General features: G+C 31.4%; 1 protein-coding gene across 1 annotated transcript; it reads left to right on the top strand.

The window, feature by feature from the left end:
* Positions 1-8,586: 8,586 nt before the first annotated feature.
* Positions 8,587-9,681, top strand: LOC7457698 (uncharacterized). Its single transcript, XM_002299070.3, has 4 exons — positions 8,587-8,662; positions 8,770-8,927; positions 9,129-9,260; positions 9,362-9,681. The coding sequence occupies exons 1-4, from the start codon at positions 8,587-8,589 to the stop codon at positions 9,464-9,466; spliced, it is 471 nt and encodes a 156-aa protein (XP_002299106.1). The 3' UTR covers positions 9,467-9,681.
* The last annotated feature ends 2,496 nt before the right edge of the window (positions 9,682-12,177 follow it).

Here is a 12,177-nt window from a genome sequence, read left to right as displayed (position 1 = left end):
CTCAGCGTGGATCATGGATCGAACATGTTAACTTGATTTGTTCTTGGTTAATATAAAACTCAGCGTGTTTTAATTTTTTTTTTTTAAAAGTTAAAACACCATCATTAACCAGAGGTTGGATTGGCCAAGTTTCAGTCGATCCAGTATAATAGATGTGTTTGGTAGCTTGAGAATAATGTCTGGTTTAGCTTTTTCTATCTTTCTTTCTTTGATCAGTACTTGCTGGGTTTTGTTGAAAGAGGCTAAAGCCAAAAGAAACATGAATTCAGTAAGCACATCAGACTTTGAACCCAACAGACCAGGCTTACTGCTTGTATTTTCTTTATCTTATTTTCCTTCCCTCTTAATAATCTAGTCTCTTTATTAATCCTACAGAAGACGTACGGCCATAGAAAACAAGAGCAAGTTGGACATGGCCATGTTTGAAAACGAAAACTTGAAGTACGCGCACCATCGAAAAACTCCAGCAAGAAATCTTCCAACTTACAAGCCAGCTGAAACCGATATATTGAGCTTAGGGTATTTCTTTTTTCTGATCAACTATTAAGATTGATGTAAGCAAAGGAGAAAGAACTGAGCACAAAACCCTAAGCCTACGTACTACTTTTAATTGTTTCTTCTCTCTTTGGGTAGCAGTACAGGAGCATGGAGGAAGGAATCGAACACTTGAGGATATATTGGAAATGAAATGACCAAGTGCCTGTTGAACGATCCTAGCGCTTCTAACACCTCAAATTAACATAATTAAGGTTCCGAAAGGAAATCAAGAACTGAATAAGAAGAACAGATCAACACAAGGAGGTCATCGCAGGTTCGACTGAAAAGCTAGACAGAGACCGAGAGTTTGACGAGGCTTTTTTGTTCAAATTAGACTGTCTTGTATGTAATAATATCTGGGCTGTGCTATTTATATATATATAAATCAATCGATTATGGTCGTTCAATAGAAGTTGAATTTTATTAATTTCATGTTCATAGGATTTTCTAGTTAATTAGTTAGTTTTAATTACGATATAAAGTACGTAGAGAGAGCAACCACCTGACCTCTGTGGGCTTAAATAAGGAGTTCATAGATTGACTTAGCGCTGGTATATATGATTTATTTAATCAACAAGTACAAGAACAAGCTGCCTAAAACTAGACTCTAGATAGCAAGGCCACGCTATGACTTAAAAGTCAAAATTTATCATCGCACACACAATTAAACAAAAGCACAATGATTGTATATTCCTCCTAATAATTCCCTCAGAAATCCTGAGTTATTGTATACTAAAATTCAATTACAATTTTATATAAATATTTAATTTTTTTTAATTAAAATAAATTATATATTCAAACATCACCTAACAACTTAAACTATTAAATTAAAATAATTATTCGATAAACACGCATCAGTGACAATAATTCATCTAAATCCCAACAATTAACTCTAACTCAAGAAATTAGGATTTTTATCAAAATTCATTCAAACTTGGGACGGATGGGTTTAAATTCTTCCCTTTTTTTTTCCCCTTAAAAGCCCTCACTTTCCCACTCTAACTCAACTTTTCTCTCACTTACATTTTTCTTTTTATTTAATTCCTCTTGATAACCATTTTTTCCTGCAAGAGAACTTCCTTTAAATTTGTTTTCCTTCGCGTTTAGAGAAATGGAAAGGAGTGATGAGACAAATTCGTTTAGGCAAATTGTTGAACAGTTGGTATGCACTTTGGTTAGCCGCAAAGATATGAACAAAAACAATTCGAGAAAGGAAGATCTTGAGAAAACGAAGTCGAAACTGCAGATACAAAATCCGGTTAATTTATCAGTCACCGGAGAAGAAGAAGGTTGCGTTTGAAGAGGGAGGGAGGAAGCCCGGCCCTATCTTCGCTGATTCTTTGCCCTTCTACGATAGAGACCAAGAGGCATGCCCGCCTTTTTATGCCAGCGGTAGAACGCACCGTTTCCTCTCAATCGAATCCCGGCTCTCCCTTCTATCCAGTCCTTTATTTATTTATTTTCTCTGTCTCATTCTAAAATCTCTATACAATGGAGGTGTTCTATCCATTTATATTGAAATTAATAAAATTAGATTGATTGAGACTCAAATCTACTTCAATAAATAAATAAATACCATTATTGGACACACACTCCATGAATCAATAAGTTTAAATAATATTTTATATAACAATATTTATTAAAAAAAATTATATAAATCATATCTTAAAACATTACCTAATAATCTAAACTATTAAATTAAAATAATTATTTAATAAACACACATTACATAAACTCAATAAATTAAGATTTTTATCAAAATTTATTCAAATTAATTTGGGATGGATGGGTTTAAATTCTTCCTTTTTTACCCCCTAGAAGCCCTCACTTTCCCACTCCAACTCAACTTTTCTCTCACATACATTTTTCTTTTTATTTAATTCCTCTTGATAACCATTTTTTTCTGCAAGACTTCCTCTAGTGGCCTCGTTGCTTAAAGTAATGGTATAGGACGACCAAGAATTAAAATGTCAAATTAACGATGATATAATTACGGTCTGGAATATATCTCTGGAAAATAGTATAATCTCACGACTTGTTAAGACAATAATAAGAATTTGACCTTTGGTTTTCCCTCGCATTTTCCAGGGAAGTTTGTAATAAATTATTTATGTAATGGGTGGAATTTTTCCAAAACCCCCCACTTATTTATATTTTTTATACCTAAAATTAATGGGATCTTGCTGAGCCCATCGTCGCTATGTAATATGCTCGCACCAATATCGATCAAGGTCTAACTTCATACATGCCCACCAAGCTTTTACATTATTGAGATTTGGAATTTACAGCAATCCACGAGTCATCTACTTTTTAGTTGACTTCTCTATTTAAAAATGCGGTGAAAATTATATTTTTAAAAATTTTAATTTTTTTTTAATATTTTTATATTATTTTGATGTATTTCTAAGTGAAAAGTACTTTTAATCACAACCGAAATCTCTGGATTAATAGAAGATACTTTACTAGATTAATTATAATTCAATTAAGTATTTATATATATACACATGTAAAGAAGCTAGGGTCCAGACACAAGACCTATCGATAAAAGAGACATGAATGTGTAAGTTGAGCTAGCTACAAGCGACATGATAATATCTAATTATTAGGCACAAGACTTTAAACTGCATTTACCATGAACTAATCTTGTTGATGTAGTTAGGCTGATCGATCTCCTCGTAGCCCAAGCGATTGAGTTAGTAATTAATATTGAGCAATTTTAAGATACTGCAAAAGATAAAAATGAGTGTGGTTGCGTTTACTTTTCAAATAATTTTTTATACCAAAATGTATGTTAATGAAATTATTTTTATTTTTTAAAAATTATTTTTGATATGATCAGTACATTAAAACAATGTAAAATATATTAAATATATTAAATTTTAACAAAAACAAAATTAAATTTTTAAGAACACGGTTTGTAACACGTTACCAAACATATTGACAAATCGATCGAGTTGAGTTGAGGTTCTAATTAATGATGATGAAAAACTGAAGAAAACATTGAGAATTAATCATGGATGATTGTACTCAAGATACCTTTGGAGAAGCCAAGTAATGCCCTCCATATCATCAAATCCACTAGCATCAAATATAGTACGACGCATATATATATATATATAGAGAGAGAGAGAGAGAGACTGTAGACACACAGTCACACACTATGTATTGTTAATTTAAGAAGAGGAAAGAATTGACGTGTCCAGCTGTGGTGCTTGTCTCCAGCACATGAATGCCTTTCTTATAATTTCATTACAAAACTACCAAACTGGAGGTCTCGTGCGACTGGTCAGCTCTGCTAACCTTTTATTTTTCATCATGGGTTCATCTTAATAAATAAATAAACCCTAAGTAAAAAACTTTCGCTAATATAACTCCAAAAATAATCTTCACGCCTTTTCTGGCTTTGGCTTTGTATTAAAAAAACCAATACATATATAATAATAATCACTTTATAAGATTGGTGTCTTCTTCCTCGGCGTGAGCTAGCTCTAATTGGTTTACAGGTTATACCTAATAAATACAATGCATTCAACTAAGTTACGTTTTTCACCGTTGATTATTATATGTATAACATAACTTTAATCTCTCTCTCTCTCTCTCTCTCTCTCTCTCTCTCTCTCTCTCTCTCTGCTGGTGTGGTTTTCGTAAGTTGTTCACCGTTGATTATTATATGCATCAGGTCCTGCACTTTCCTCTCCAAAAAGAAGAAGAAGAAGAAGAAGAAGAAAGAAGAGGAACAGCACTGTCTTCTTAATTAGTGTGAATTGTTTTGGTTAACGGATTATACCCCATATATAAATACAACGCATTCAGCAGCACGTACGTACGTTTATACCTCATCCATGCAATCAATTGCCATTGGATAGCTTCTGAACATCGATCAGGGGCTATAAAATTGTTTATAATAAAAGGATGATCAGAACAGATTGGATTGCCTGCACTTAAGCTAATTAAGGGAATTAATACATTGATCATAATAAGAATTTCGAGTAATCTGTAATTGATTTGTTGTGCATGGCAACTCACACTGTTAAGGGACTGGACTGTTATATAAAATACGATAAGTAAAGCGTATTTTATCACAAAAAAATTCGACATGGAGCTTAGTGGCGAATTTAGCCACCAAATTAAACCCAATATATATATATATATTTTTTGACAGATTATTTTATTTGGTTGCTTTTAATGTTGTGGGCATGATTCTCTTGACGATGACGATGAGGTCCCAATATATAATTTATATTCTAACACATCTTTTTAGGTACCCAAAAGCTTAAACTTTTAGGTGAGATCCCTACACTACAACATTTAACAGTTTTATCGATGAAATTTTTCCGTCGGCGTAAGACACATATTTCATCGGTAATTAATTTACCAACGAAATCACCGACAGAAATGCTCCGTCAGTGAATCTTTCATCAGTAATTTTTTGTTCGTTGGTAATAAAAAAATATTATTACCGACGAATTTACTGACGGAACAGACGTGTCGGTAATAATATTTTTTTATTACCAACAGATTTACCGATGGAATTACTGACGGAAATTCCATCGGTAATTCCGTCGGTAATTATTTAAAAACATTTTAAAAAAATTCATTTTATAAAATTATAAAATAATTAAATTAACATAAATCAACACTCTATAATATATACTCAAAATGCTTGGAAAAAAGAATAAGAAAATCAACTCAAACAAATTTGCAACAAATAATTAAAACAAAAAAATAAATTCAACTAAAAAAATTCATATGAAAAAAATGAAGTTGCAATTGCTAAAAATTTAAAAATCCTATAAATAAATCAACTAAAAATTGATCTCATATGAAAAAAAATCTCACAACAACATTTATCAATTATTAAGAACAAAAACAATTAAAAATAAAATAAAAACAAATATAGTGAAAAAAATCATGAAAAAAGAAGAAAAAAGAAAAATCTTACCTTAATGTAGTTGGAGGTGAAGCTAAGGAGAGGAAAAAAATTCCGTAAAGCATATTAATTAAAAAAAAATTAAAGAGGATAAAAGAAGAAAGAAGAAGAACATATACCCGAGCATGGAGAAAAAGAGAAGGAGATGAGGAGAGAAAAGAAGAGAAAGAAATAGATATTGATGTTTTTTACATATTGTAAAGAAGAAGAAGAAGAAGAAGAATAAGAAATGAGTCTTTCTCTTGTGAAATAAGGGATTCAGGCTTTTTATTGGGGCGCGTTAACGATGGATTTACCGATGGATAATTAAATATTAATATTTTTTAATTATTCTGTCGGTAATTTCATCGGTAATATTTAATTCAAATTTTCAATTTCATAAAAAGTTTTCAGAAACCGCCAACAATTACCGATGATTTTTCAATTCGTCGGTGATTCCGTCTGTAATATTTAAATAAAAATTTGAAATTAATTGATTTTTTTCAGAAAACCATCAAATAACACCGACGACTTTTCAATCCGTCAGTGATTTTGTCCGTAAAGAACAACAATTAACAGTGCAATTGGAAAGTGAACAAATCAGTAATTCCGCTGGTAAAAATGACAAGTTATCATTTTTTTTGCTTTGTTTTAATTTTTTCCCACTATAATTCCCTCTATATACAGAGGGAATATTTTCATCGGTAAAATCCCTCGGAAATTTACCGACGGAAATATTCCCTATGATTTATATTATTTTCTAACACACCCCCTCAAGTGAAAGCTCTTTGGGCTTGAAACTTGCACAAACTCACACTACCTTGTGCTTAGTTTTTATCAAATAAATGGAGATGGTGAGATTCGAACTCATGATCACTTGGTCATCAGGGCTCTGATACCATGTTGAAAAACCAATTCAACCTAATAGTTTAAGCTGTTAGGTGAGATCTCAAGATATGATTTATATTATTCTCTAATTAACACATCCTCTCAAGTGAAAGTTCTTTGAGCTTGAAACTTGCACATGCCCGCATTACCTTGTACTTGATTTTTATTAAATAAATAAGAGTCGAATTCATAACTATTTAATCATCAAGACTCTGATATCATATTAAAAAATCATCTTACCTCAAAAACTTAAATTTTTAAATAATATCCTAAGATATAATTTAATGTATTCCAATGAAGATCAGTTTCATGTATTATTTAACATTAATTTACAAAGAGTAGAGAGTTAGAGACACTGTGATTGGTTTTGAAAGGCAGCCTGTAAGTTATTCTGACTCCTACTAATAATATAAATTTATTTATTTAATCTCTCGTGTTGGTGGTCAGTATTAGTCTATTCATTCAGAAACTTTAGTACAAAAGCAGCTAGATTCCATTGAGCTAAGGGTAATTGTCTCTTTTCTTTCGTTCTTTTTATGCTCTTCTTCTTAAGCTGGATCATCAAAGAGATGGTGCTGTGCTATTAATTCTTCTTCTTCTTCATTTTTGTTGTTGTGGCAGGCCGATCGAGACCATACATGCTGAGCTGAGGCAAGAAATCAAATGCCCGAGCTAGGATTGAAAATGAAATGCCTGAGCTGAGTATCTATATATTCGAAGATCCGAACGCCAGCAAAGTCTCAAACATGATTATTGATTAAGGTCCTGCAGAGAGAAAATGAAAAACCGAGAAAACAAACCAAGTAATCATCCATCTTTGTAAAGGGTTTACACACCTACGCACACATTCTTAAGCAACATTTCACGGCATGGAATAATTTAGTTTTTATATACGCAAAAATTGGTCCATTTTCTTTCTTCAGGAAATGGTTCATTTCATCGAGCTCACTCTAATTAAGATCTTCAATTTTATTCTTTTATTTTCAATTTCTAATACTTTAAATATAATAATAGATATCTGAATATTATACGAAGGCATGCAGTGCTCAGATACCGGTGGGGTCAGCACAAAGATAAGACAACCACGTGCCAGGTCCTCGAATCGGAATTAACGAACAACTTTGTTTTCTTGCAGGCCAAGTATAAAATAAAATTACCACCTCCATGGTGTCGCACGTCAGCTCTTCAAAGCGTTCTGATCTCACGTGCGAAGTATTTAACCTGTTTATTTACTAAAAAATAATTTTTTTTAAATAAATTTTAAGAAAATAAATTCTGAGAAAGTGAATTATTTTTCAATATTTGGTAGTGTAATGAGAAATAAATTAAAAAATATTTTTTAATATTTGATTATGTTATGAAAAATGAGCTGGAAAATAACTTATTAATGTTTATTTTTTTTTCAAGTTTATTAAAATAATGAGAAATAAAGCTTACAAATTAAAAAGTTGAATGAGAATGAAATTGAAAAAAATATAATTTCATAAATTATCTCAAATAAAATAAATAATAATAAAAATAATAGAGATCAAATCTAAAAGATAAAAAAATTGAAAGATGAAGAAATTAAAATAATAATAATTAACATTTCATAAATTATTTCAAATAAAATAAGTAACAATCAAAAGAATAAGGATCAAATTTGATAGATAAAAATTTTTAATTAAAAATAATATGGGAAAAGCAAATAATAATTATAAAAATAAGGACAAAAATTAATATAAAAATTAAATTTTAAGGTATAAAATTGAAAAATAAATATTTAAAACAAAATATATATAGCAATCAAAAGTTCAAGAACCAAATTTGATATAATCAGTAAATAGTATGATATTTCTAAATTTTTCACAACTTTTAAAAAGTGTTTTCCGCCCAAAATAAAAAGAAATAACACTTTCCTGGAAACAAAACCAAATTTTCCTTTGACTGGAAAGTGTTTTCTGTTGATCGGAAAATGTTTTTCATTGACCAACTTTTTTTAATAGCAAATAAATACAAAAAATTTGAAAAATAATTTTTTAAAAATTACTTTCTAGAAAAGAAACATAGCTTTAATTAATTTATTGCCCAACATTTTGCAAAGTCCTCTGTATTCCTAATTTTATATTAAAATAAAAATAAATAAATCGCTATATATGTGTGCTCGTTCGCTTTCGGTCGCACTTGCCTCTCCAGAGAGAAGAAGAAAAGCATTGTACGTCTTCCTCCGTGTGAATAATCTTGGTCACAGATTACACCTAACTATAAATACAATGCCTTCAACAATACCTTTGTTTGCTGCCCCTGCCCCTGCCCCTGCGGGGCTGGAGGAGGAGGAGGAGGACGAGAGTAAGTGCTACATCTTGTGTCATTAATTTAACAAAGTTGTTCATCGTTGATTATTATGGAGAGCTTAACTTTTATCTCTCTGATCCCTTTGTTGGTGTTACTGCTAGATCCACTGATCATCTCCTTCCTCACTGTTCCCACTCCCTCGAGTGCTACCGATCTCCATCTCCCGCCTCATGTGTACTACTCGAACGGAACTGTCACCAAGGAGATGCAGAAGCAAAAGAAGCGGGAAACTGATAGACGTTATCGAAAGAACAAGAAGGTAAATGCCAGTCTCACGAGCACTGCTCATCATGAGGTTAAGAAATCCAAAGAAAGAAAGAGTCTTCCTCTTTGTGTGAATTATTTTGGTTTATGCTGTGCATAATTTCACAATGGAAGCTAACATTTCAGCTCTGCTATCTGTATTCACTGTTTTCTTCTCCCCCACCAACCTACTCCTTTTCTTTTATTATTCAAGCAGAAAGCAGTGCAAGAAACCGAGAACAAGCTGGCCATGACCATCATTGAAAATGAAAACCTGAAGAGCACTGTCGAAAAATTCCGTCAAGAAATATTCCATCTTACAAGCCAGCTAAAATTGATTTACCAAAGGGTAACTTCTTTTTTTTTTTTTTTGCCTGATTAACAAGGAACTAAGCCCATGCATAAACCCAGCCTCCTTGTTTTAATTCTCCTTCGTTTTTTTTTGGGCAGTTCGAGACCATATATACTGAGCTGGAGAAAGAAATCGAATGCGCGAGGACTGAAAATGAACTCACCGGGTGCTTATTGAATGATCCCAACACCATTAACATCTGAAACATGGTTAAGGCTCTGAAAGAAATGAAGATTTGAAAAGAACAATAGAACACAAGGAGCCAATTAATCACCGCAGGGCTGACAGACAACATGATCACAAGGCCTGTACGTTCAAATGGGATTTCTTGTAAGTTGTATGTATATAATAATAACTGGACTGCTACAATTAATCATGTACGTAGGTGGTACAATTTGCTGGTAGGGGTGGACATGAATGTATGTATGTATGTATGTATTGGGCCAATCGTTTGTGCAGCTTAGTGGGAGGCTATCCACAGCAACAAATATATCTCACGCAAATAAATATAAAATTATAATATAATATATAAAATTGAGAATAAGCTATCCATTTTAATATATATTTTTTATATTATAAAACAGCTTAGTGCATGGGAGGATATTCAATTTTTTTTATTAAATTTAATATATTTCAATAATTGACAAATTACATTTCCATTGGCATATCATTTAAAACGCAATGACAAGGGAATTAAATAAATTAACATGTATAAAAAAAATTTAAGTACTCTACTCTTCTTCTTCTTCTTCTTCTTCTTTTTGAAGTTTTTCCCCGAAACTACCATGTAGCAACTAGCTCATTTATATATGCAATTGCCACTTCATTGCTTCTGATCAATATTAGAGGGTATAATTTTCTTATAATCAAAGGAAAGGAAGAAAACAGATTGGAATATTAATTACTAACAGTACTGACCTTAAGCTAATTAAGGGATTACGTTGATCATGACAAATTAAAAAAAACAGTAATTGATTGTTGTGCATGGCAACTTACATTGTCGAGGGACTGGAGTACTGTTGTATAAAATAAGATGAGTAAAGCGTGTTTTATCCACATAAAGAAATGGCAATGGAGACTGGAGTGTAGTAGCTTCTTTTGCCACCATACCAACCCATTCACGATTTTATATATAGATATGTCATTTTCATTTTACACCATGTAGATCCTCAGCAGCAGCAGCAGCAGCAGCAGCAGCAGCAGCAGCAGCTTCAGCTTCCTGCTCCAGAGTTTATTAGAAATTGAGGGAGAGAGTATTTAATTCACATTGCAATTGATTATATATCTAGCACATGCAGTTCACGGAATCTCTCATAATTAAGAGCTCACTCAAGTTTGGCTAGAACGGTATTATATTACGATGGATGATCTCTTGAGAATATTATTTAATAATGTGCATCCCAATTTATATGCAAGTATACGATGGATTTTAAGTTTACATGTTTTTCCTCCTCTTTAAAGTAATTGCTCATTCATAGATAGTGTCCAGTACTTACGACATCAAAAAAAAGTATTTAATTTACATTTTATTATAAAATTATGATAAATAAATAAAAATTAAATTTTCAGGAGTTATAAAAAAAAAAGTTATTGCTATTTATTTTTTGTTTGGGATTATTTTTTAATTTTTACAATTTCATCCTCCTCGGATTCTTTTCTATCAAATTGTATCCACATTCTTTTTTGTTGCCATCTTTTTTGCTTTTACAAGTTTTTTTTCTTAATATTTTTCCATGATTTCCTTCTTCAAAATGAAATTGCTTAAAAATTAAGTTTCTTGATTAAACTCGGGTTTAGAATTTCAAGGATTACAAGTTTTAGAAATTAGACCATATTTAGGAGGTTCACTCGGTTTTGCCTGTTTTTTTTCTTTTTTTAAGCTGATGTTTTAATAATTTTTTATTTTTTTAAATTTTGCTTTGTTATTTTTTAAGATTTGCCTTCTATGAAGTTAGCTACAAGTTCATTACTAGGATCACCGATTTCAAAGGTTAACACGAGTTTATTTTTGTTTTTTATCCTTTTTTTTAATAAATTTATTTCAATTTCATCATTTAAACTTTTTTTTTCTGTTATTCTTTCTATGATATTATCCCAATCTAATATTTATGGTCGCGGGGTTTGCGAGTTTACCTGGTTTAATATGGGTTTTTTTTTAAAAAAAATATTATTTTACAGTTTCGCCCTCTAACATTGGGTTTGCGGGGCCAATCTGGATGGGCTAAGATCTTGGTTTTTTTACTTTTTTTGATGAATTTATTTATTGTTGCTGTGTTTTTTTATTTATAATATTTAAATTACCACCTTAACCAGTGTCTTGAATCTTATATTTTTTTAACCTGGTATTATTTTACGTTAATTTTTTTTTTCGATCCACGAAGGAGCGCGGGTACAAATCTAAGCATATGCTACTAAATAAAAAATAATAATGTGATGAATAAATCCATTTACAGATTGAAGTACAAGTCAAATCTCAAAACTATATGGATTATGGTAAAGTTACGTAGCTTAGGAAGCCAAACCCTAAGAATGGCAGAAAAGTTGGGTTAATAGTGAAATTACTTGACTTTCATGGTAGTTTAATTACGAGTCAATATTTCTTTTTACCTTCTGGTAATAATTATTGTAATATAATAATATCAATAAGCACTCTCTTCAATCTATATATGAACCCTAACAACAAGGGAATGAAATGAGTTGGATGATTTTGAAATCCATGGTGGGTCACCGTCTCTCTATGTCATGGTGCTGCCATCATCTCCACACGTCATAACTCATAAACTCTCTGAAGACAAAAGACTCAGCAAATAATTGAGGCAGGCTAGGTCTACATTATCATATTGTTCTACGTGTACTCCCATACAAATATTATTCTTCCTCGACTTACATATTTCCTTTTCCGTTATCATTACGG

This window comes from Populus trichocarpa, chromosome 1 (genome assembly GCF_000002775.5).
Source record: "Populus trichocarpa isolate Nisqually-1 chromosome 1, P.trichocarpa_v4.1, whole genome shotgun sequence".
Classification (NCBI taxonomy): Eukaryota; Viridiplantae; Streptophyta; class Magnoliopsida; order Malpighiales; family Salicaceae; genus Populus; species Populus trichocarpa.
Note: the sequence above shows the minus strand (reverse complement) of the source record. Positions and strands in the feature narration are given on the sequence as shown.

What these genes read in the sequence shown, in the direction of transcription:
- LOC7457698 (XM_002299070.3), top strand. Translation starts at nt 8,587, where the DNA reads ATGCCTTCAACAATACCTTTGTTTGCTGCCCCTGCCCCTGCCCCTGCG. An exon ending in GTTATCGAAAGAACAAGAAG is followed by an intron (nt 8,928 to 9,128) that starts GTAAATGCCAGT and finishes TTATTCAAGCAG; the next exon opens with AAAGCAGTGCAAGAAACCGA. An exon ending in TAAAATTGATTTACCAAAGG is followed by an intron (nt 9,261 to 9,361) that starts GTAACTTCTTTT and finishes TTTTTTGGGCAG; the next exon opens with TTCGAGACCATATATACTGA.